Genomic DNA, 27,565 nt, shown 5'->3' with positions numbered 1-27,565 from the left:
CATAAGCACGAGATGTACAAGCTGAGGAGCATGACCAACTTTAACAAGAACGGGGGCTTGAGTCTTCAAGTGAGACTCAATGGAATCTTGCATATACTGAGAAGAACTATCAACAAGTTCACACATTATAAAATCCAACAAGCACAGGATGTACAAGTTGAGGAACATGACCAACTTCAACAAGCACGGGGGCTTGAGTCTCCAGGTGAGACTCAATAGAATCTTTCATATATTGAGAAGAACTATCAGCAAGTTCACACATTATAAAATCCAAAGTCTTATCTTGACCGTCGCTTTGAGGAACCAGCTGCTCAACTTACGATCGATGCTAGTCATTTCACTGCTTAATTTGGTAATCTCAGAAGATGGATGCATCAAGGATTCTTCAAGTCTCCCAACTAATTCAGTAATCTGAGCAATGAAGTCACTCTAATTCTGGAATTCAGTTCTAGCTTCGAATCATCCTACTAGAAACTCGAGTTTTCTTGAAGATTATAGGGAGGTTCCTACACAAACTCACCAGAGCTGTTAGAAAGTTCCCTAACTAATTCTTCCAACGAAATATTTGAATTGGCAGAAGAAGCGTCCATTAACGTCAAGCTCGACCTAGGCATCTCCCAAGGGAATAGGTATCGTGCACAAGACCGCGTGAAAATTGGGGGCATGCTTCAGATGAATGACCTTGAAATGAACATGTTCGACATGTCTCAAGTTCTTGCAATTGCCTAGTAGACAAAACTTGAACACGAGAGGTTGGTTCAGATCTTTGATATTTAAGCTCGTTAAATTCGCTTACCTCTTGCTCTCGTCGTTGAGCTGCTTGCTTGGCACGAAGCGCATAATAAATATTCAAATCGTCGGCCATGAGAAAACAAGTAGACACAAGAAAAGAAAAAATATTTTTGGGTTTTTAAAGTTTACAAGTCAAATTTATGTAAGAAAGAGATTAAATGTCTTACCTCCTTAGCAATGACGCCATTTTGTTCGAAGCCCTTTTCCAATGTCATTTAATTCTCGAAAAGACCACGAATCAAAAGAAAATTTATAATGCACCAAACTTCTTCTATCACTACAAAAACATAGCAGTAGTGGTAAGTACGGGTTGAACCACATAGAGGCCAAGAATTAAGTTTGTCTTAAGCTAAATTTAACTGTGAAAGCAATAAAAATGGGGATTTGGTTTGATTAGGAAGAAAACTAAATGCGAGAAATCAAATTGCAAGGAATAAATGTAGACAAGAATTGGTTCATCTAGTTCTCAAATCAAGATAGGCATTCAATGTAATTTCTATCATTATTTTCTGCCAATTGAATTATGCATGCACAACTACTCACTCGATTTGATCTAACTAGTCTCTATAATGGCGGACAACTAGCATGAATCTAACCAAGAAAGCGTCCTGATTATTAATGAAGGTTGGAAAAGTCAAACTCTAACTAATCTACACGCTTCTAAATTCTATTAGGTTTGATAGCGGCCATATAGAACTAAAAACACATGCATTACAATTTAGGATTCAATTATGTCAATTAATTGTCGGGAAAGCCATATTCAATTAACCAATTTTATCTTTGAACCTATAAACTAGCACATTCTAGGAATGACCATCAAATGCGTAATTAACTATTGCTACTTAGGTGACCTTAGCTAGACATTCTTATGCAAAAATAAATTTAACAAAATATTCATGCAAGATTGCGACAAACTAAGAATCATAGCCTAACATGCTCACGAGTGAAAAGTCAGCAACACAACCATGCTTTTAGAAGTTAAAGAAGATTCAAAGAAAACATAATTCAGTATGCCATCATCAATAAAGAGCAAAAAACTCAAGAAATTAACATAGAATACTTGATCCAAGAAACTAGATAGAAATTATCTAAAATATCCATAGACAAATTCATGAGATACAAGCCAATTCATGCTTACCATCCAAAATAAAACATAAATCTAACCTAATGATACTGAAAATGTAAAAAGGAAGGAAGAAAACTAGGCCTCTCCCCGGCCTCCATAAAAATCAGCATAGTTTTTAACCGAAAACCAAAAAAATATTATATAAAAATCGGAGCGCATTGCAACGCTAGTCAGAGTGTTACAACGCTCTTGTTGATAGCAACCCTTGAGCGTTGGCATGGCATTGCAATGTTGTTGCGACGCTCACTTGTGACAGGCGCGTGGGCGGATGCTTGGCGATTCGTTAATATTTGCAGCATTGCAACGCTACCCTATATCTTCAGGTTCTGCCTCTCAATTTTTCGCAAGCGTTGGACTTATACATGTATGAGCGTTGCTACGCTCCAAACAAACGCAGTTTGATCATTTCTTCTCCTTTGAAGTTTAGATGCTCAAATTACCTCCAAATTGTTTCAAATTAACCTTTTTTTCATCAAATGGTCAATTCTACACTTGATTACTTACTACCTACAAAATAGGCTAATTAACACGTAAAATCTAGTAAAGAACCTAAATTAAGCTAGAAATTATAGTTTTTTTTTTAGAACTATCACACTTCCATAAACTTTCGAAACGCAAGCCAATGTGGTAACGACAGACATGTATTGTTTTTTGGTTTTAAAAGGAGAAAAGACATAAGAATGGTAGTTGGAAAGGAAAGAATGGAGGGTGAAAACGAGGGAAGAAGAGAGGAAAGCTTTGGAAGCATCATATGTGCAAACAAGGCAAAAATGGGGCCACTCCTTATTTAGTATTTCCATAATCACATTTCACACTCCATTGGTGGGTGACCAAACCAACTTCCCCTTGTCATAAATGGCCTACAATGGCGGTGGTGGCATTGCCTCTCTCATTGCTTCTTAGCTGCAGCTCCCAGTTTGGTTCCAGTTAGGCAGCTGCTCAGGTCTACCTTTTCATTCAATGCTCCATTTCTTTTTTCCACCACACCTTTAATTCCCTCCCTGTAGGGAACCCTTTTTTAGATTTTGCTAATCCACTCGATTCTACTTCGTCTTCTTCCTCTTTTTTCAGTGTCAATTTGGGACCATTCGAACCTCTGTCTTTATCGTAGAGTTTTGTGGTTTTGAGGATTTTGAGTCTCCATCTCCACTGGGTTGTGGTCCAAATTTGGCGTCTCTTGTGTTTTTTCCCAACATTTGGGCATCTGGGTGTCTCTCGATTTTTGTTTTTTTGATCAATTTTGAGGAGTTTTCATCGATTTCTCAATGAGGGTTTCTAATTAACTATTTCCCATGTCTCTTTAATAAGCTTCATGATGTGTGGATGGAAATGGCAATGGCAATGGCAATGTTTTATTAGCTGTGAAGAAGCATTTAGATTAGTATTTTCCTGTTCTTGAAGTTGTTGCTGTATTGCTGTTTCTTAGTGATAGAAGCTTGTCTGTGGTGATGTCTACAACAATCACTTTCATGATAAAAAATTGTCTTCCCCTCTCATTGGTCCTTTCTTTCTTCAAATTCAAAAGCTAGTGATTCCAATTACTGTTTTCTTTCACTTTGCCTTTTATGTAGGGGTTTAATTTCCCAGTTTTTGCTTCTTGGTTGCTCTATTTTTGTTTCATTTTCTGTAAGGATTTCACAGAATATACAATGTTTTATCTGCTCATCTCTTTCCTTTCCTTCATCCTTCTCTCTAAGTCCTTCTCTTACAAACGGCTACTGCCATGGGAGGCCAAGATGAGCTTGTTGACTGCTTTACTTCTATCATGGTTCCACAAGAGCAGACTTGCTCTGAATTTCTTTCAAGTTCTCTGGGTTTCAGATCCGCCATTAAATAGCATCATCACATGTAGCACAAAACTGGGGAATTTAGAGGAGGGAAGGGGGATTTCACTCTTGGATTTACCCAAGTTGGCTCTTGAGTCGATTCTCGATCGGCTTTCGCCGTCTGAGTTGTGTAAGATGGCAAATGTGTGCACTTATTTGAGAGATGTTTGTGAAGATGACTATTTCTGGGAGAAGCACATGAAGCAGAAATGGGGGAATTTGATGGGTAATTCTGCTTATAAAGAATGGCATTTGCATATTGCCCTTAAGAGGAGATCGGAGCTCTCAAGTCCATCTCAGAAGAAAGGTTTGTTCAGTTCATATTTTGGAAGTTGGTCTTTGCTGATTAGACCAAAATCAGAAAGTAGAGGCAAAATCAGGAGCTCTTTACCAATTGATTCAATGAAGGCTTGGTATCAATCTCTTGAGAGTGGAAAGTTATGGTTCCCAGCTCAAGTCTACAATAGAGAGGTAAGAAGCTGATGCAGGCTTAATAAATAAAGTCTTCTTGAATTCTCAGTTCATCATTCCTTATTGTAGAATGCATTTAAGACAACGTAGGCTTAGTAGCATCCTTGTTTTATACATCTGTGTCTATTCTTGCAGAGTGGTCATGCTGGTTTCATATTGTCTTGTTATGATGCCCAAATATCCTACGATTCGCAGACCAATATGTTTAAGGCAAGGTATATCGAAAGACATGCTCACATTGACTCCAAAACTTACTTGAATCCAGCACTTGTCAATGGATTGCACAATATGTTATTTCCCTTTTACTAATGAAGACTTGCTTCTTCTGTCAATGGTGTATTTAATTAAGCTATGCATTGATCTCAGATATCCACCACACGGGCGACGGGCGATAGAGGAAAATATTCTCTGGAACAGGCTAAGAGCTCCACCTGTTGATATTCCTCCCCATGTTCTCCATGTCTCTGAATGCTTAGCTGACTTGAAACCTGGTGATCATGTCGAGATACAATGGAGAAAAAGCAAGGAGTTTTCTTATGGTGTGTTTGTCAACTCCAAATTCTTGAAAATTTTGTAGTTTTACATTATAGTTTTGAGTTGGTTTCCAAGCCTTCAACTACTGTTTTTCCTCCGCAAGTACTGAGATTCGTTGTTGAATCGAAATTTTGTCTTGCAACTTGACATTCCCCTGTTATGGTAGGTTGGTGGTATGGCGTCGTTGGCCACTTGGGGGCGTGTGATGGGAGTGCAAACAACTGCCATTGTTGCTGTAATGGTAAGTGAAAATTTGTAAGATAAATTCAAAGTTATATTTGATTAGAATTGCTAGGATTTCTGAATGAGTGGTGAATGTTATGTTTGATTACATGTTTGGAAGCACCCTGAATAAAAAGTGTTTGATGATAAATCACTTTGCTGACGATTTTTAAAGTGCTTCAGTACTTCACGAGGACTTAAGTCTCAAATCATTTTAGATTACTCTGGAATATGAAGATTTTGAGTGAAAAATGCTTATGGTCTGAACAATGTTGTGGAGTGAGACTGATATGTTGGTTGTGGACAGACAATGTGATGTTGGAGTTCAGTCAGTACAGCGTCGGGTCGCGTTGGAGAAAGACGGTGATAAACCGAAAGAGCCACAAGGAAGTAGGGAATGAAGCAGATGGGTATTATGGAGGATTAAGGAAGCTCTACAAAGCAGAGGAAATTACAAGGTGGAAATGCCTGTGGCCTAATCGAGTTTTGGAATAGAATCATTACATTCTTCATGCTTCTCTGCTTCTGTTTTTATGTACAGATTTAGCTTTTTCTTAACCATTTCTCTCGATCTCTCTGAGGTTTTCTCCCAAATTATGAGTTAAGAGGCGTTGCTTGGAGTCTTTTGGAGGATGTTTTATATATCAAGCTTCTCTAATTTTGTATCTTACATGTAAATTTGGGAATCTTCAAAGAGGTTTTTTGAGTTGTTCAAAAGTTTTTATTTTTTTTTTTGGGAATGTCTAAGGTTTTAGAAATTTTCATTGCATTTTTCTTGGTGATATTTGCCTGTGTCATTTGGTAAAGACTTTTGGAATGCTTACATCCAGTTTCTCTATCTCTTTATGATTAGGGAACAATCCTTGCTTGGAAATGAGATTTACAATAAAGATTTTTGACACTTTGAAAACATATTAATTTATTTAATTGGTAAATAGTTGAATAATTTAGACATGTTTGGTAACCATTTGGTTTTTAGTTTTTTTTATTTTTTCTTTTTTAATTAAGCTTATAAACACCTCTTCCACCAAGTTTCTTTGTTTTGGTCCGTACTTTCTACCAATATTTTCAAAAACCAAACCAAGTTTTAAAAACTAAAAAATAGTTTTTAAAAACCTGGTTTTACTTTTGGAATTTAGTTAATGATTCAACTCTTTTACTTAGTTGGATAAAAACCATCATAAGAAATTGAAAAGAAACAGGTAAAAATTTTAAAATTAAAAATCAAATGATTACTAAATAGGACTTAATCATTAAAATCTGCTTACAAGGTTTGTTCTTGGTTATAAAAGATGGTTTGGTTCTTCTTTCGTGTGAACTCCCAGTCATATTCTAAGAGAATTCTCCCTCTCCTTAAAAACTATTAACATTTTTTCCCCTTCCTTTTTAGCCTAGAAAGAAAAGAAGTTAAAGAAGCAAAAATATTTTCTGATTTGTAAAACTTCTTCGACACCTTTATATCAATCTAAAGCATCTAAGGATCAAGTTGGAACGAATTACGTTATTGTCAATAACTATGAAATAACAAAACTCGTTCTTATCTCAAGATTGGAACACTCTATAATACTTACAAAACTTGATGAAAGAATAATTCCGAGGTATTTCTACTCCAAAAAAAGTTCTAAAACCACTAGAACAAAATTTACATTTATTGTTGAGTATCGACCGACATTACATTTGACATCATTTTTATTGTGATAGTAGGATTGCAATGCAACAACAGAGGTTTGTCGATGTTTGACATTTAAAGACAGCCACCTTTTTTAACTTACAATGGCAGTCATGTATTAGTTCACCTTTGACTGACATGGTAAATACATATTTGACCTTTAAAGTTTGTATATTCCTCAATATATGTATGACATGCAAATTTGCTCTGTCATTAAATGTATTAGGAGTTGGGTTGGGTTAGACTGGATTGAAGAAGATTTTTTTTTTAACCAACCTGTCAGGTTTGCTACCCGAATGGCCCGAATTGGGTCTCTAACCCAATTCTTAAAATTCAAGTTGGGTTGGTGTCAGGTTATTTATTTTTTCTTTTTTGTTTTTAATATATTTTTTATTAACTTAAAATATTTAAGTTTGTTTACAACACATACTATTAACTAAAATTTCATCAAACTCAAATTTTAAGATATATATCACAATCTTCAAACAAACATCATAAAGATGTATATGAGTAATAATATATATATATATTAATAATACTAGAAATTCGGATTGAGTAGTCCAAATTGTTCAGGTTGTCATATTATTTCAATACTCCTAAAATGTATAGGTTCATCAATACCCCATTTCATAATATTTTTTGTTTACTGTTTCTAATTCTCTCTCCTTCTTTTTGCATTTTAAAAATGATAATATGTTTAGTAATTATTTTTCTTTTTCATTTTCTTTGAAAAATGAACAAAAACACACAACTTATTTAATAACAATTTCTCAATTTTTGTTTGTTTTTACTTACTTTTGTCTTTTTTATAGTTTATATATAATTTAACTATATAATATGTATTATAAATATTATAAAAAATAAATGTCCATCCCTCCCAAAAAAAAAAAAAGAGCCATTTACCCTTAAACATGGTTCCCATGTATCACAAATTTATACATGGTTAATATCTTAATAGTCACATCCTAGTTGCCACAAATTCTATAAATATTAAGCTTTTGTGGTCTTTGAAAAGGTGTGAAAGATTGGAGAGAAATCCAAAAGTTTGGGAGAAACTTTCTATTTTCATATATTTTCATAATTTCTTATATTTTGTTGTTTTATTTTATTTTGTTTATCATTATTTAATTTAATTATAATTGTAATATATTTTTCTCCATATATGTGTTTCCGTTGTGCTCCATTATGCTCTTCAATTTTACAATACATTATCAGCACGAGCTTCTATTATTTTCCTTGTGAAAGGTAGGTTATAAAGAAACCTGGATCATTTTCATATGTTGAGTGACTAAAAAATGAATAAAGAATATATATTGAGTGACTAAAAAATGAATAAAGAATATCTATATCTGACAGACAGTGGAACTACACGTATAATACTTACAAGTATAAAATACTTTTCCAAACTGACAATGTTGGAAGTAAAAGTCAATACAATATCAGGTTTTGCAAACCTAATTGAAGGATTTGGAAAAACAGATATGATTTTGCCTAGAGGAACAAAATTTACAATTGATAATACATTATTCTCTAGTCAACCAAAGAGAAATCTACTTAGTTTTAAAGATATACATTGCAATGGTTATCATATTGAGAATAATATGGAGTATCCTTATATCATATCTAGTGTCTCATATGAAAAACATATACTAGAAGAGTTGGTTGCTTTATCTAATGGATTATATTATACTCATATACGAGTAATTGAAACATATGCAACAATGAACTTGAAGTTCATGAATCCAAACATATTTACAATTTGGCATGACAGATTCGGTCATCCAGGGTCTATAATGATGAGAAGAATTCTTGAGAATTTGAATGGACATCCATTAAAGAGCTAGAAAATTCTTCAATCTTATGAATTATCATGTGATGCTTGCTCCCAAGGCAAATTAATCATTAGACCATCACCAGTTAAAGTGGGGACTGAATCACCTATATTTTCATAACAAATTCATAGTGATATATGTGAACCTATTAACCCACAAGTGGACCATTTAGATATTTTATGGTATTAATAGACACTTCCAACTGATGGTCACACATGTGCTTATTATTAAGTTGAAATCTTGCATTTGCAAAATTACTTGCTTACATAATTAAGTTAAGAGCACAATTTCCTGATTATACAATTAAAACTATTCGTCTTGATAATGTTGATGAATTTACATCCCAAGCTTTTCATAATTATTGTATGTCAATTGGGATAAGTGTTGAACATCTTGTAGCTTATGTTCATATACAAAATGGTTTAGCAGAATTATTCATAAAACGTTTGCAGTTAATTGTTAAACCATTACTTATGAGAGTTAAGCTTCCTACATCTGTATGGGAACATGCTATTTTGCATGCAACGTTAGTTGTATGCATCAGGTCAGTAGCTTATCATAAGTAATTGCCATTACAATTAGCTTATAACCATGAGCCAGATATTTTCCATCTAAGAATTTTTAAATGTGCAGTATATGTTCCAATTGCTCCACCACAACTTACTAAGATGGGTCCTCAAAGGAGGTTGAGAATATATATTTGATATGATTCCCCATCAATTATCAAAAATCTTGAACTCCTGATGGGTGATGTGTTACTGCACGATTTGCTGATTGTCATTTTAATAAGATAAATTTTTCAATATTAAGGGGAGGAGTTAAGAAGTTGAAAAAAGAAATTACATGGAATGCATCGTTATTGTCTCATTTAGATCCCGTATAGATCAGTGTGAACTTGAAGTTCAAAAAATAATTCATTTACAAAATATTGCACATCAGTTACTAAATTCATTTATAGATGCAATGAAAGTAACTAAATCACATGTTAGAATAAAAAACACGCAACAAAAGTAAAATGAATTATTAAGTATTCTAATTCATTAATTTTGGCTTTAAATTAAGCATGCTCATAAACTAATAAGAGGGTTCCTTTGAAGAACAATTTAAATCTCGATTCCAGCTACAAATCTTCTCCAAATCAACTTGTGAACCACCTTAAGGTCTTCCCTATTATTCTCTTTGTGCCTTAGATTGAGTTGTGAAACTCAAAATAAGCTTGAATAAAGGGAATTTGAAGAAGATCACTATTGCACCATGGAAAAAAACCTTCCTCAACCTCAAGTTTTTCAGCAAAAACCATCAAGATGCATCAGTTGCATGCTCGATTTTCACTTCAATCTTCTCTATTTATTGCAAGACTATCATGCAAAGAGGATTACTGCATGATTTGCACCTCATGCTTGGAAATTGACTCAATGAAAATAGTGGAGAATGTGTGAGCTACTCGGATAGAAAGTGGAGAAATCTCACCTTTTGGGATTTTCCATTTTCTATCCATTTTCAATTTTAAATTACAAATTGATTTCCAAAATCAATTTTATTTTCAAAAAATGAAATTTTTATTAATTTTACAAAATTAATTCATTAATTAATTTTCTAATAATAATTAATTAATTAAACAATTTAATTAATTCTAATTAATTCAATATCAAATATTAAATTAATTTAAACTAATTCCACCATCATGAATCTCTAATCATGAATTTAATATTTAAATCATATTTAAATATTAATTGATTCTCCAATTTCGTTTAATTCCAAAATTAAACGCATAATTATGTCACATATAATCACTAAATCCCTTAATTCTAATTTGAACATTTCAAATTAACTTATCATGTTACTCTAAAACTAATTCATTTATGAGGTAGTAGGGAACCTCGTGGACCAACAGATCATGGGCTCTAATGATCGGAGATTAATTGGCTAAACTCTTTACACCGAATTAACCCTCATTCGTTAACTACTGAGTCACTCCACTAAAACCCATAGTTGTACTTGCCTCACTGTAGATGTATTATGTGCATTCGATATAACTATAATTAGTAAGTTAACCTTGTTAGTAATAACGACTAGGTCAAATGGTTGTTTTACCCTCAAGATTACCTCTTGTTCCTTAAGTCCCACTGATCCTCTAATGAACAATTGGTTTATGATCCGATCAACAAATCGAGTCTCTCTCGAGCCAATGAGAGGGTGGGACCCCTTGTTCAAAACCCGAAGTCAGTACTTAAGGCAACAACCTCTCTACTATCCCTGAAAACGGATAGAAGTGAATTCCATCTTGCACCCTATGTCCCTAGCTATCTACCCAGTCAGGGCTGCAAATGTTCCATCGAAAATTAATATCCCAACACAATTTTTCACTAATGAGTCTGGTATACGCCAAAAGTGTGGTAGACCAGTAAGTTCTAAAGATAAAAATCTTCGAAAACGAAAAATAATTAATAGTAAAAAAACCCTTGGTCGAGGTTGTAAATACCCACAAAAAAATCATTGACATGACTAGTGAGAAAGGTGAAATACCTAAATATAATAATGAGATTTTAATAAACTCTGTCATGACAAGAAAAAAATGTAATCAAACTAATGTAGTTATTGACAATATTTTTGCGTATAATATTTCTCTTGATATCATATCTGAAAATAAGGACCCTGAACCAAAATTTGTTGAAAAATGTTGACATAGAAAATATTGGCTTCGGTGGAAAAAAGCAATCGATGTAGGATTAAATTCACTTTCAAAACGTCATTTTTTTTATCAGTAGTCCGAACACCAAAAGGTGTCAAACCTGTGGGATATAAATGAGTATTGCGGTCACAAGATATAAAGCAAGTCTAGTTGCACAAAATTTCACATAAAGACCTGGTATTGATTATGATGAGACATATTCTCCAGTGATGAATGCAATTACACTAAGCTATTTAATTAGTCTAACCGTGTATGAAAATCTGAACATGCATCTTATGGATATAGTCACGACATATTTATATGAATCTCTTGATAATGATATTTATATGAGAATCTTAGAAGAATTTAAGGTACCTGGAACATATAAATCGAATTTTCGAGAATTGTATTCAATAAAGTTACAGAGGTCATTATATGGATTAAAACAACCTAGACGAATGTGGTACAATCACCTGAGTGGATATTTGTTGAAAGAAGGATACTAAAATAATCCAATATGTTCGTGTGTTTTTATAAAGAAATCACAGTCAGGATTTGCTATTATAACTATATATGTTGATGATTAAATATAATTAAAACTTTTGAAGAGCTTTCAAAGGTAATAGAATATCTTAAAAAAGAATTTGAGATGAAAGATCCCAAAAAAATAAAATTTTGCATTGGTTTGCAAATTAAGCATTTAGCATATGGGATATTTGTTCATCAGTCAACATATACAGGAAAAGTTTTGAAAAGAATAACTTCTTAGTTCTGAAGTACCATATCTTAGTGCAATTAGTGCACTTATGTATCTTGCTTATAATACAATACCATATATTGCATTTTCAGTAAATTTATTAGCAAGATATAGTTTTTCTCCAATAAAAAGACATTGGAACGGAATTAAGCACATACTCCGTTATCTCCAAGGAACGATTGATATGAGTTTATTTTATTCAAATAAATCAAAATTTGATCTAGTTGGTTAGGCATAAATATTTATCTGATTCACACAAAGCTAGGTCTCAAACAGGTTATCTATTCACACATGGAGAAACTGTTATATCGTGGCAGTCAGTGAAACAAACCATAACGGCTACTTCTTCAAATCATGCTGAAATATTTGCAATCCACAAGGTTAGTCAAGAATGTGTATAGCTAAGATCAATGACTGAGCACATTCATGGGACATATGGCTTGTCTTCAAATAAAAATCTTCCAAAAATATTATACGAAGACAACACAACATGTATAACCCAAATCAAAGGAGAATATATTAAAGGAGATAAAACAAGGCATATTTCACTAAAGTTTTTCTACACTCGTTATCTTGAAGAAAATGGTGACATCACTGTACAACAAATTTGTTCGAAGGATAACCTGGCAGACTTATTTACAAAATCATTACCAACCACAATCTTCGAAAAATCGGTGTACAACATTGGAATACGAAGACTCAAAGATCTTAAGTGATATTTTCATTGAGAGGAGTAAATATATTATCTTTTAGGAGTATTTATTATATGAAATATGTAATTTTTTTCTTCACTAAGGTTTTTCCTAGTAAGATTTTAGTGTGGCATATTTCATATATAATGGACATTAAAGGGGGAATTATAAATATTATAATAAATAGATGTCCATCCCAAAAAAAAGGGACCATGTGTCCTTAAACATGATTCCCCATGTGTCACAAATTTATACATGGTTAGTGTCCAAATAATTACATCCTAGTTGCCACAAGTTCTATAAATAGTTATAATTACACTTTTGTGGTATTTGAAAAGGTGTAAAAGATTTGTGAGAAGTTAAAAAATTTGAGAGAAAATTTCCAGTTTGATATATTTACATAATTTCTTATATTCTGTTTTATTTTACTTTATTTTATTTATCATTATTTAATTAATTTATTATTATATTATATTTTCTTCTTATCTGTGTTTTCAAGGTACTCTATTGTACTCCTCAATTTTATAACAATATGAAAATATATAACCAGCATTAAAACATACAAAAATAAATCATAAAAAAAACAATATTTACAATAATAATAAAAGTTTTTCCATTCTATAAATGGTACTTAAATTATTAGTCTACAATGATATCTCTTATTTAGTCATTCATTTAAATGATATCGACTCTAATTCAACTCAATTATATTTTTTTAAAATGATTTAGTTGTAAAAGATTAAAATAGTGATAAATGCATGCTTTAATGCACAAAATTTATGTATTGAAAAATTCTATCTAGTTCCAAGTTACTAAAAATTAAAATAAAATACAAATCCGTATACTATAAAATTATAAATATATAAATATATATGATTAAAAAAATAAAACTCAAAATACAAATTATATATACATATGAATATTGCAAAGTTAAATTGCAAACTTAGTCTATAGTTTTGAGAAAGCTAAAATTTAATCTCTATGATTTATAATTAGAATTTAATTCTTATAATTTTATAAATTTTTTATAAATAGTCTCTATAGTAGAGACTATTTATTAGAATTTTATATAAATAGTCTCTATAGTAGAGACTATTTATTAGAATTTTATCAAACCATAGAAACTATTTATGAGGATTTATTAAATCATAAAAACTAAATTCTAACTTTTAGAAATCACATAGACTAAACTTTAACTCTCTAATCATAAAGACCAAATTTTCAATCTAACTTATAAAATTTCAATTTTCAAATTCAAATAATACATATTGAAAATTTTAAATATAAATATTGCAAACTTAAGAAAAAATTGTATAACCATGGTATTAAATTCTTCATCGACGTGTTGACATTTTCATTGATATTTTCAAATTTTCTTGAGATTGACATTGACATTATTTTCATTATATCGTTAAAAAAATCCATTAAACGAAAATAACTAACAAAAAAAATGTCATTAATGTAAATATAATATAAAAAATAAACATGTTAACTAGTTCCTGCTTAATTAGATTCACATGTCAACGTATTGGTTTCCTATCAATTTTTTAGTTATAATTTCACAAATTCTTAACCAAATTTCAAAATAAAAACAAGCTTTCATTTTATTTTTTTTTTCAAAACTTAACTTGAATTTTGAAATAGTTTTAAGAATATATGATAAAGTAAAGAAACTTGAACAAGAATGCTTCCTTTTTAACTTAGCTTAAATTTTGAATATAGTCTATTAATTTTGTATTGACCCTCTATTTTATAAATAATTAAACTTCATTCTTAAAACAAGGCTTATAAGAAGAAATAAATTGCAATGTTTTGTGAGATTAATTTAGAAGTTGTGCAAACATGAACATAGTTTAATTGGCATAATACTCATAGTATCAACCTCAAGATCAAAAGTTCGATTCTTCCACTCCACACTTTAATTATAAAGTTACAACATTTATCACAATCGTATGTCAATTTGATGAAATCGAGAATTTATGATAAAAATGAGTACACATGGAGTTTAGGGGTAAAAACTATTTCCACCTTTTATTATCAAAATTTCTATTTCTTTCTATTTTTTGTTTCATATTATTTAGTTTTTCTGTATGATTACATGTTCCAAAATGTCAAGTTTCCCTCTTTAAAAAATATTTAATCTTAATAATATTCATATTAGTGTAATCAAGTTAACTATAATTATCAACTTGTAGACATCCTATTTTCCCTTTGACTTTTTAATTAGAAAAATTCTACAAAGGGTGATTTTAATTTTTAATTATTCAATCATCTTCATACAACAAATAATAAACCTATTCAATTATATAAAAATGTGTTATTGATTTTCTATTTGTAGTACAATTGAGGATGAAGAGATTTAAACCATAGATCTCGTGCGTACTAGCATACTTGACAAATGAACTAGGTTCACTTTGGCAAATTTCTTTTGATTTTACTTTTGGATTTGTTTGTCAATAGATATACTCATCATCAAACAATAAATTTGAAATTCTAAGACCTGTTTTGGTAGTCAATTTATTTTTGAAAATTAAGTCTATAGACACTATTTCTACCTCCAAATTTCTTTTTTTGTTATCTATTTTTTACCAATGGTTTAAAACACCAAGCCAAATTTTGAAAAACTAAAAAAAAAAAAAAATAGCTTTTAAAAAGTTGCTTTTTAAATTTTGGCTAAGAACTTAACCATTATATTTAAAAAAGATGCAAATCATTGTAAGAAATGTAAAAAAATAGACTTCATTTTCAAAAACGAAAAACCAAAAAATAAAAACCTCATTTGGTAACCATTTGATTTTTTTTGTTTTTGTTTTTGAAAATCAAGTTTATATCATCCCCATTTCTTACAATAATTTGTATCTTTCTTAGGTACAATGGTTGAATTTTTAGCCAAATTTAAAAAATAATAACAACTTTTTGAAAGCTACTTTTTTTAGTTCTCAAAATTTAGCTTGATTTTTTAAACTTCTAATAAAAAATAAATAAAAGAAAAAAAATTTGGTGATAGAAATAATGTCTGTAAATTTAATTTTAAAAAACATAAAAAAAAATAAAATGGTTACGAAATAATCTTAAAATTTAAAATTAAATATATAGCTATCAACATTATAAACTAAAATTTAATATTAAAAAATCAAGTCACATCAACCACCAATAACCACAACTAATTTTCAACCACCAACTCCCTTAGCTTGGTTTGTTTTTCAATCCTACTTTACATTTTCACCTGAAAATTACTCTCTTTTATATTTCTAATAATATGGTTTCTAAAATTCCAATTTGTAGTAAAATACTACACCAACTTTCTATTCGTTAACATCACGCGCATGTTAGCGCGTATTCCTTAGCTACAGCAAGATTTTTTCTTTATTACTCAAAAAAAAAAAAAAAACAAAAAACAAAAAACAAAACAAAACAAGGTTTTTTTTTTTTCTTTCTGTCGGTGATCTGCCTTTTCCTTTTGTGACCTTTTATGCATGTGTATAATGTATAAAAGACTTCGATTCTTAATCTTCGAAATTAGGTCACATTTATTATCTAGGAATGAGAATAAAAAATGTGAAATATCCTTAATAGGTGATCGATCTCATTATCATTTCTATTGTTTAGAAGTCGTCGTTTCTTTTGTTATTTTTCACTATATACTCATTTCTCTCTCCTTGACCTTTCTCACACATTTTTACCTCTTCTCTCGAATTCTTCGTCATCTCCATACGAGACTAGGATGAAAAGAAGAATGTTGCGAAACATTATGTTAGCTGCTTAAAGATTAAGTATACTACAGTCTAGAATTATCTCTTTAGTATATTTTACTCTCTTTGTTTGTCTGTAGATATTTTGCATCGAATAGTCGTGTGACATGTATACGGGTTGTCTATCATTGATAGACAGTGATATTTTGTTGTATTTGTAAATAAGTTAAGTTATTTTCTTATATTTGAAAACAATCCATTACATTATCTAATTATGATAAAAATGGATTAAAAGATAGATAAACAACGCGAATCGAAAAAATGAGAAAAATAAATCTAGAAATTTTGTTTTTCCTAGGAAATTCTCCTTCATGTTTGGGGCTAGTCTCTCGGGACCAATCCTCTCCCACGAAAGGAAAAAAAGAAAGAAAAAGCATCCCTTGTACTTTTTTTTATTACTACTTTGATCCTCATACTTTGAAATGTATTCAACTTTAGTCTTTATATTTTCAATTATTTAATTTTAACCCATGTACTTTCAATAAATCTTAAATTTAGTTTTTCAATTTTTTTTTTTTTTTTTACAAAATTGGTTAAATAATAATAATAATTTTCATGAAATGAGATGCAATATGTGAATATATTTTAAAATGAAATTTTTTCACAGATATAAAAATTATCAAGCTATTTATAGAAATAGTAAAAAAATCTATAAAAAAAATAAATACTAATAGATACTGATAGATTTCAATAACGTTTATTAGTGATAGGCTTCTATCCGTTTTATCAATGATGGGCAATGATAGATTTCTATTAACCTCTATTAAAGAAGATTGAAATTTTACTATTTAGTGTAAATAGTTTCATTTATTTTTCTATTTTTGAAAATCTTCTTTTTAAATTTATAGTAAAAATACTAGTAGGTAACAAAGGATTTCAAAAAAAAAAAAATCAACAAAAAAACTAGCCATAGAGATCAAATTTAAAATTTATCGATAGTATAGAGACTAAAAATTAAATAAATCGACTAAAATTAAATAAATGTATTAGGACTAAAAATGAAGATAATTAAGTATATTTTGTGATGCGTAGCCTACTATTAGGGCGAAACTTTTTCACAAGTTGACATAGATATGTACACATCCTAAACAACTTGAGAATCTCAAGCATGTTGGGAATTGGAATGAATGTTGTGTTGGGGATTGGGCCTCTACTCAATTTTATCCTCCATTCATTTTTCTGATTCAAATTCAATATTTTTTTTTTTTTTAGAAAAAAAAATCCTTATTAGTTATTAGATTCGGGTCTAATTTTTATTTGGTCTTTCAGTTTCAAAATATTATACATTTAGTTTTTAAATTTTATTTGATTTCAATTTAGTCCTAAATTTCAAAATGTTACAATTTTACCTTTGATATTTGAGTTTGTTTTGAATTTTGTCCCTAAATTTCAAGATTTACATTTTTAACCTCAATCTTTTACTAAATACTCATTTTTCGTCTTCAGTGTGAATGTATGTTAATAAGTTATAATAAAATGAATTATGATTAATTAAGTTTCACTATTTTTCATTACTTTTAAAATTAAATCTAAAATCTTACTTCATAATTATTTTTAATTAATTAATTGACATTGACATCAATGTTTGGAAGTGAGTATTTAATGAAAATTTTAGGTTAAAATTGTAAAATCTTGAAATCTAGGGACCAAATTCAAACAAAACTCAAATGTCAATGGTAAAATTACAACATTTTAAAACTTAGGGATTAAATTGAAACCAAATTAAAAATATGAAGACTAAAAGTATAATATTTTGAAATTTAAGAACTAAATAGAAACTGGACGTCAAACCTAGGGACCAAACATATATATATATATTAATGCATTCTAAATATTATAATATCGTTTTATATTTCCTTTTTGTAAAAAGTCATCATACGGTAAGTGAAACAAATTTTTAGTATTACAATAGTTATTATTTTCTATTCAATATTTGTAAACAAAATATTGGATAAAATTATAAAAAGAATCTAACATGTAACATACAGAGGTCAAGCATGAGGTTGTAACAAGCTAAAAGATAAATCTATTAACGTAATAAAAAAAATAAACAATAAGTGCAGAATTAGAGAGACACGAAGATTGATAACCTACTTCAATACAATATCACCCATTTTGTAGGGTTGCATGCCGGTTGGAAAGAAACTTCACTAGACTAAGAGTTAAATAATTAAACAAATGACTTAACTGATAGACTCCATTTTCAACACCTCACATAGAGTCTACTCTTCGGTTTCAATTTAGGTCCCCTAAGTTTGAGCTATCTTCACAGCCTCACTGAGTCACCTCCACACACAAATTTCTCTCGAGTTTTGAACGAAATTCCCTTAATACAACATCAAAATACTCGTCACAAGTTTTCGCTTACTCCCTATGTGATTTACTACACTCATAACAATCTAGCCTAGGTTGATTGACGGTTGATAACACTCTCAACAACAAAATATATGAAATTCAATAGTAGTATATAACAATCGAGGCTTAGACAACCTCAAAATTCAAAACTCTCAAAGCACACACTTTCTTTTACACTAACCCTAAAAAGAAACAAATGAGAATAAATAATACCTCATCAAAACATCCTTGAAAAAAAAAGTAAACAAATCAGTGAGTCCGAGTGAAAAACCACAATCAATAAGGGAAAAAGAAACTTTAGGTAGAATCTACGATATACAACACAAGATATTTAACAAATGCAACACAAATTACAAGACATGTTGTCCAAGTTTTATCTATAACAAAAACAATCATAGTAGCATTGAATAATTGAATCTATAAAAGATGATAGTATATCATTTAATGACTTGTCAAATATTTAGTAGAAAGAGTATATACTACTATTAAATATTTACTTGCTTATAAAGTTACAAATAAATAAAGAATTAAAATACCAAAAGTATCTCCTTAATTTTGAAGGAAAAGATATTTCTTAGGTCCCTAGGTATTAGGTCTAGTTTCTATTTGATCTATAGGTTTCAAAATCACTTTTAGTCTTGTTTTGAGTTTGATTTCAATTTACTCTCTAAGTTTTAAAATGTGATTTGAGTTTTTTCCCCGATTTAATTTATAGGTTTCAAGATTTAGACCTTTTACCTCGATTTTTGTTTAATAATTTATAGGTTTCAAAATCACTTTAAAGTCTTTTTTTTTTAATGATCCATCTTTCAAGTGCTTCTTAATAAAATTAGAATAAATACCAATTTTTATTCTCTAAAATCAACTAATAAGCTATACTCGAGGCCATATATTTATTTGGTTTTTGGTGTTTTAAAAATTAATTTCGTACATTCATACATTTACAAAGAAATCAAATGCTAAACAAAAAGTTATTATTTTATTTATTTAATCTTATAAATTTATGTTCACGTTGTTAAAAGCTACTAATTTTAATTTATAAATATTCTTTTGCATTGCATAGCGAAATCCTTGTTATGCAATTGTAATGGATGCTTTCCTCTCTAGTAAAATTGATTCAAAGTTTAATCATTAAAAAAATGATAAGATCCATTTAAAATAAAAGAAGAATTCTTTAAAGCTCAAAGATAAGAGCATTCATGTTTGTACGTATATTTTTTTTTTTCAATTTTTTTTCAATTTTATTAATATTTTTTTAATGTTGTCTTATATTTTTTTAAATAAAAAAAGTGTATGTTAATTATTGTTGAGTTAAACTCATTTCAAATTTATGGAAAGCAAAATAATATTTCAAATAAAAAGACATGTTTTATAACTTAGACTCTGTTCGATAATCATTTTGTTTTTTAAAATTAAGTCTCTAAACATTATTTCTATCTTCAAATTTATTAATTTATTATTTACTTTTTATGAATGATTTAAAAAACCAAGTCAAAATTTGAAAACTAAAAAAAATAGGTCCCATTTGGTAACCATTTTGTTTTTTGGTTTTGTTTTTGAAAATTAAGCCTATGGATATTACTCCCACCTCCAAGTTTCTTCATTTGTTATCTATTTTTCATCAATGATTTAAAAAACCAAGCTAAATTTTGAGAACTAAAAGAAGTAGTTTTCAAAAAATTGTTTTTGTTTTTGGAATTTGACTAAGAATTTGACTATTATACTTAATATAGATGTAAATTCATTATAAGAAATGTGGATGAAATATGCTTAATTTTTAAAAACAAAAACAAAAAATCAAATGGTTACCAAGTAGACCCATAACTTTTAAAAAATTTGTTTTTGTTTTTTAAATTTTATTAAAAATTCAATAATTGTAGTTAGAAAAATGCGAACCATTGTAAAAAATGAAAAAGAAATAGATTTAATTTTAAAAAATAAAAAATGAATAATTACCCAACGAGATTTTAATTATGAGTACATTCAACACCAAACTTATAATATAATAATCACACTTGCGGTCGTATTTTTACTGTGGTTTGATTTACTATCCCACTCGAAAATTAGATTAATCACTTAAAAGATTTATCAAAATTCACCCATATATAAATTACTTTAATTTGACTAAATCTTCCTAAACATAAGCATTTCTTGTGCTGTCACCACCACATGCACAAGACAATATGAAAAAAAAAAAAAGCAATTCAAATTAATAAGAAAGAAAATGAATGGATAGAGAAAAGCCTTTCTCATAATTTTTTAGGATAAAAATATTTTTATCTAAAAATTGAAATAATTTAGTCTTTAAACTTTATCTGCTAACGATTTAGTTCTTATACTTTCAAATCTATAACGATTTAATAACTGAATTTTAATAAGTAATACTTTAATTTTTGTATTTTATAACTTGTAACGATTTTGTTCCTATTATTACAATATTATTCAAAATTTAATTGAATTTCTCACACATGTGAATTGATAAATTGATCGAAAATTGAATTTATTTAACCCAATTTTACTAAATGGAAAAAGGATATAAGATCAGTTCATTAATTCATAATGAAAATTGGTATAATCATTAGATTTATTGATAGATCAATCGTAATGGGTCAGAATCGCGAACATAATTGGATTATCTTTAATCATGTTTGATTAGAATTATGAATTTGACATATTCATACTTCTCATACTATAAAAGTATAATAACGATAATGATAACGTAATTTCAAAACTAGATTGATCACCTTCCGTTCATCAATCAATTTACGTTTTCTATTATAGACTGAGTAGTGATCAGTGAATCCCACGTGTAAGTATAAACATAGAATATAAGATAAAGAACAATATATATTGGAATGCACCTTTCATATTACAATTTATTTACAACTCTGGTAAATCCGAAGGCATTAGCCACTTCACTCCCAATTACACAAAAAAGCAAAAAGAAAAAGAATGGTAGCTAGCCACACCACAGCCACGTCCCTTCAATTTTACGCCTTCTTTTCTCACAATTCACCAACCCCCATTTTTCACACGCGCCTGACTCCACGCGCGTGGCGCTCTTTCATCTCCACCTCAGATTTTCACGCTCAACCATAGGTCCATAGGCATAATAATAACCCATATTCCACAACTCAAAATTAAAATTTTGAATTTAAAATAAAAATAATAAACCCCAATTATTATTATTTTATTGCCACCTCTCTCTCCGCCTTCTAAGATCTGCCACGTCATCATCTCTATGTTCTATAAATAAAACTCCATTTCCACTTCCAACTCGCGCCGTTGTCTCTTCTCTGTGGCTCCACCCTCCTCCTCCTCTCTCTTCTTCTTCTTCTTCTTCTTCTTCTTCACGAACTCTCTTTCTACTCTCTCCGGGGAGCTTCATTTCTCTCAAGGTTTGCTCTACAAAACACAATCTCTCTTTCTGCAATTTCCTTTTAGATCTGATTTCAGTGAAGATTCTTGGTTTCTCTAGATCTGACTCATTTCCTACGGCTTTTGTTTATTACCTTTTCAAGTACCAGATCTGTCTGCTGCTCCGATGGCTTTTTAGTTTTTACTTTTCTTTATGCTTCTATTTCTCGAGGGAGATATGTAATTCTTTTATTTTCTAATTTGTATCGGATCTCCCGTTTACGCGTGCTCCTTGGTAAGCTGAGCAGGGAGTTTTTGTGTTCAAATTCTTGCAATGTTACTTACAGTACTCTATTGAGTTTTCTTATTGTGTTTGAAACCCTATTGATGTTTTTCTTTCGCTTCATTTTCATTTCTTCATGGATTTCATCTTAATTCTTATAAATCAATGCTCCAAATTGGACTGCACGTCTGGTCGATCCATGCATTAGGGAGAATGTAGAATTTTAATGATAACTTGATTCATGTATAAAATTTGTACTTCTTGTTGGATAATTTATAGCCTTCCATTGCAAATGATGCAGAATCAAACAGTAATGGTGTGAAGTGCATGATGGGATTTGTTTTTTAATAGAATACTTCTGTTTTTTATTTCTTGAGCAGAACAATGGCATCCCACATTGTTGGATATCCCCGTATGGGACCCAAGAGAGAGCTTAAGTTTGCTCTTGAATCATTCTGGGATGGAAAGAGCTCTGCCGAAGATTTGAAAAAGGTGGCAGCAGATCTGAGGTCAACCATTTGGAAACAGATGGCTGATGCTGGGATCAAGTACATCCCTAGCAACACTTTTTCATACTACGATCAGGTGCTTGATGCTACTGCAACTCTTGGAGCTGTTCCTCCTAGATATGGCTGGAATGGTGGTGAGATTGGATTTGACACCTACTTCTCCATGGCTAGAGGAAATGCATCTGTTCCAGCAATGGAAATGACCAAGTGGTTTGACACCAACTAGTAAGTAATCATGAATAGGAGAAACGAGATTTGTTCTTATGCAAAGACAATATAATGGAATTGGTATATGAGTATAACTAACACTGTCAAATGCATGCACAGCCATTTCATCGTCCCTGAGTTGGGACCAGAGGTGAAATTCTCTTATGCTTCACACAAGGCAGTGGAGGAATACAAAGAAGCCAAGGCTGTAAGTGTTGTTCTCAAATGGAAATTCTGAAGTATAGATAATGGAAGATTCTATAAAGGGACGTTTAGTTTAGTTAGTTGTAACTGTACTTATAATGATAGATTATGTTAACTCATGCAGCTTGGAGTAGAAACCGTTCCAGTTCTTATTGGTCCCGTGTCATATTTGTTGCTCTCTAAGCCAGCCAAGGGCGTGGACAAGAGCTTCTCCCTTCTTTCCCTTCTCGACAAGATCCTTCCCATCTACAAGTAAAGAACTGTTGCTCTACCTCCGTACGTTGAATGTTCTCCACTAACAATTGTCTCCTCTCATTTTTATTAATAATGGATTGTTTTTCAGGGAGGTTGTGTCAGATCTTAAGGCAGCAGGTGCTTCTTGGATTCAGTTTGATGAGCCTACATTGGTGATGGATCTTGATTCTGACAAATTGAAGGCCTTCTCTGATGCATATGCTCAACTGGAATCAACTCTCTCTGGGTTGAATGTTCTTATTGAGACATATTTTGCTGATATCCCTGCTGAGGCATACAAGACCTTGACTGCTTTGAAGGGTGTCACTGCCTATGGGTTTGATTTGGTTCGTGGAACTAAGACACTTGATTTAATCAAGGGTGATTTCCCCAAGGGAAAGTTCCTCTTTGCTGGAGTAGTTGATGGAAGGAATATTTGGGCCAACGATCTTGCTTCCTCAGTCAGTGTATTGGAGGAACTAGCTGGCATAGTGGGGAAAGGTATCTTCTGCTTATATTTATGATACGTAGTGCATGCTCAGTATGGATTTTGAAATTATTAAAATCACTTTTGTCCTATTCATATTCACAACTTTAATCACTTAAAATTAATTTAATGTTTAATTTTACATCTTTAAATACAATTTTCATATCATCATCAAAATTGGTTATGAAAATGATAAAGGTCATTTTAACTACTTTAGAATTACTCCCAAACATGCCCTTAATACGTATGCAAGCAATACTCGATTGGTGTTATGGTTTGAGGTTTGAGACTGTTTTCTTACCGATCTCTTCTTCCCCCTTCCCGGAAAACAAAAATGCAGACAATCTCGTGGTCTCCACCTCCTGTTCACTTCTCCACACTGCTGTCGACCTTGTCAACGAAACTAAGTTGGACAACGAAATTAAATCGTGGCTTGCTTTTGCTGCTCAAAAGATTGTTGAGGTCAATGCATTGGCAAAGGCTTTGGCTGGTAACAAGGACGAGGTGATTTTTTGAGCCTGATGAAATTCGTCTCGGCTGGGTGTAAAGCTATTTCATAGCATTTCGTTCCTAAACTCTTAAGCTAAGCTGCTTCTGGTTTTGTATTTTCAGGCATTCTTTGCTGCTAATGCCGCAGCTCATGCTTCAAGGAAGTCGTCCCCCAGGGTGACCAATGAGGCTGTTCAGAAAGCGGTGAGCTCATCTATTTCTTTTCCATAAAGTGTTTAGTTTTCTGTTTACTGACACTGCACGTTGATGAATTGCTTCGTGCTTGCTTGCACAGGCTGCTGCTTTGAAGGGTTCTGATCACCGCCGTGCTACAAACGTTAGTGCAAGACTTGATGCTCAACAGAAGAAGCTTAACCTTCCAATCCTTCCCACCACCACCATTGGATCCTTCCCTCAAACTGTTGAACTCAGGAGGGTTCGCCGTGAATATAAAGCTAACAAGTGAGTAATAAACTAATATTACCTTTTCTTTAAAACTCATGCAATTTGATCCTATTTCTGACATTGGAATCGTCGTCATTGGTGTCCTATAGGATTTCCGAGGATGAATACGTTAAGGCTATCAAGGAGGAAATTAACAAGGTTGTCAAGCTCCAGGAAGAGCTTGATATTGATGTCTTGGTTCACGGAGAACCCGAGGTGAGTTTTTTTGGAGCCGTTTGAGGATGAACCGAAGGCTATCCTTCCCTTTCGTGTTTTCTCATTTCACACCTTCTTACATGATCTTTATTTCATTGCACAGAGGAACGACATGGTTGAATACTTCGGTGAGCAGTTGTCAGGTTTTGCCTTCACTGTTAACGGTTGGGTGCAATCTTACGGATCACGTTGCGTGAAGCCTCCAATCATCTATGGTGATGTGAGCCGCCCAAAACCCATGACCGTCTTCTGGTCAACCACAGCTCAAAGCATGACATCCCGCCCAATGAAGGGAATGCTCACTGGCCCTGTCACCATTCTCAACTGGTCCTTTGTTAGAGTCGACCAGCCAAGGTACGGAAGATAATGCCTCCATGAAAGAATAGTTTGTTTGTTTCCCCAATACCAATACCAATACCAATACCATACTTTTGTGTATACTATCGTCTTCCAGGTTTGAAACTTGTTATCAGATCGCGTTGGCCATCAAGGATGAGGTCGAGGATCTCGAGAAGGCTGGTATTAACGTTATCCAGATTGATGAGGCTGCTTTGAGAGAAGGGTTGCCTCTTAGGAAGTCTGAGCAAGCTTTCTACTTGGATTGGGCTGTTCACTCTTTCCGTATCACAAACGTCGGCGTCCAAGACACAACTCAGGTTACTAACAATTTGTGTTACCATTGTTTGTCATACATTGGTTAAATATTTCAAATGGACCTAACATTTCATCATCCAACAGATCCACACTCACATGTGCTACTCCAACTTCAACGACATCATCCAATCCATCATCGATATGGATGCCGACGTGATCACAATCGAGAACTCTCGTTCAGACGAGAAGCTTTTGTCAGTCTTCCGCGAGGGAGTGAAGTACGGTGCTGGAATTGGGCCGGGTGTGTACGACATTCACTCTCCAAGAATACCATCAACTGAAGAAATCGCGGACCGCATCAACAAGATGCTTGCAGTGCTGGAGACAAACATCTTGTGGGTGAATCCTGACTGTGGACTTAAAACTCGCAAGTATGCAGAGGTGAACCCGGCCCTCAAAAACATGGTGGCCGCCGCAAAGCTCCTCCGAAAAGAGCTTGGGAGTGCCAAGTGAGTTTGGTGATGAGTTTTTTCATGGAGAGATTGTTGAGTCTCCAACCGTCAGTTCCTTTTAAAAAAAAAAAAAGAGATGAGTTTGTTTTGTTTTGTCCAAATAACTGAGTTGCGAAATGTTTAGTAGTGTGTAGGTGTGCTCTTGAGAGCATTTCTTGCTTTCAATACTCTCTCTCTATATCTGTTTCTATTTTTCATCAAAGGCACCAAACTGCAATATGAATGGGAAGCGAATGGATTGAAGAAATGGCATTGCTTGTTTTGGGCATTCGAATTCATATGAATAGAATATCTGATTCTCTCTTCGCCAATTCTTTTGTATTAATTGTTGAAATTTGCACTCTCTCCTCAATCTTTTTCAGTTTGGAAACATATAAACCCTTAAGCTTAGGAATTTGGGTCATCAAATTAAACTCTTCACTAATAATTATATTAATTTCAACTTTTAACTTTTTTCTTTTTTATCAATTTATCAATTTACACTCTTTTTTATATTTGGTATAACTATATCAATTAAATTCTTTAAGTTTCATTAGTGAAAAATCATCCATCACTCTTTCATTACACTAATGAGACTTCTTCGAATGAATGGATATATGATTGTTAAAAAAAAATTCTAACACAATGTTTATCTAAAAATTTAATTTACACCTCTAAACTTTGGGTTTTATATCACTTTAAATCTTGAATTAAATTGTATAAAAATAATACTAAACTTCCACAAATGTATCCATCAACACTCTCCAATTTAGACAATTTATTAAGATTACATTTAAAAAATTATCCATGCATTCAATTCTTACGCAGATGAAACTTTTTTAAATGACAGGTTAATAAAATAAATGACCATAATTGATGCATGAAAATTAATTCGCTTATTAAAATTTAGAAATCTAATTGATTAGGTTTAAATTAATACAACTTCCAAAATTTAAGGACTCAAATTGATATGTTTTTCTGAAAATAAAAATAAGTCAATGCTAGGGATAAATCCCTTACCAAGATTGCAATTCAACTGTAGGATTTCATTCCATTGCAATATAGATCATAGGCTCACTCAAATAAACTAATCTTTGGCTCAATTTGGATTGACTTGGAAAAAAAAAGTGTTTTTCAAAAAAATTATTTTTATTTAAACATTTTTTTTATCAAAACGAATTAAAATACACTTGAAAAGCTATTTTAATTGGTTATCAAACACTCCATTTTTTTAAAATGATTTATTTTTTAAATTAAAGACTTGAAAATGTATTCTAAACCCCTTTTTCCCGATCGGTGCTGAGTCTACCTAATCAAAAAAGTCAAATTAAGCTTAATTCTTTTGAGTCTA

At 31.4% G+C, this 27,565-nt stretch overlaps 2 protein-coding genes across 2 annotated transcripts; both read left to right on the top strand.

Annotated features, from left to right (window-relative positions):
* Positions 1 to 2,745: 2,745 nt before the first annotated feature.
* LOC120089797 (F-box protein At2g26850-like) lies at positions 2,746 to 5,711 on the top strand. Its single transcript, XM_039047194.1, has 5 exons — positions 2,746 to 4,215; positions 4,351 to 4,430; positions 4,582 to 4,754; positions 4,916 to 4,990; positions 5,279 to 5,711. The coding sequence occupies exons 1-5, from the start codon at positions 3,568 to 3,570 to the stop codon at positions 5,464 to 5,466; spliced, it is 1,164 nt and encodes a 387-aa protein (XP_038903122.1). The 5' UTR covers positions 2,746 to 3,567; the 3' UTR covers positions 5,467 to 5,711.
* A 16,229-nt stretch (positions 5,712 to 21,940) lies between these two features.
* On the top strand, positions 21,941 to 26,546 carry LOC120091063 (5-methyltetrahydropteroyltriglutamate--homocysteine methyltransferase-like). The gene is made up of 12 exons (XM_039048869.1): positions 21,941 to 22,097; positions 22,720 to 23,073; positions 23,176 to 23,263; positions 23,384 to 23,511; positions 23,603 to 23,994; positions 24,321 to 24,484; positions 24,593 to 24,673; positions 24,765 to 24,931; positions 25,024 to 25,129; positions 25,233 to 25,483; positions 25,584 to 25,785; positions 25,868 to 26,546. Exons 2-12 carry the CDS (start codon positions 22,724 to 22,726, stop codon positions 26,234 to 26,236), a joined length of 2,298 nt encoding a protein of 765 aa, XP_038904797.1. The 5' UTR covers positions 21,941 to 22,097; positions 22,720 to 22,723; the 3' UTR covers positions 26,237 to 26,546.
* Positions 26,547 to 27,565: the final 1,019 nt, after the last annotated feature.

The sequence above is a fragment of the Benincasa hispida genome, chromosome 11 (genome assembly GCF_009727055.1).
Source record: "Benincasa hispida cultivar B227 chromosome 11, ASM972705v1, whole genome shotgun sequence".
Lineage (NCBI taxonomy): Eukaryota > Viridiplantae > Streptophyta > Magnoliopsida > Cucurbitales > Cucurbitaceae > Benincasa > Benincasa hispida.
Note: the sequence above shows the minus strand (reverse complement) of the source record. Positions and strands in the feature narration are given on the sequence as shown.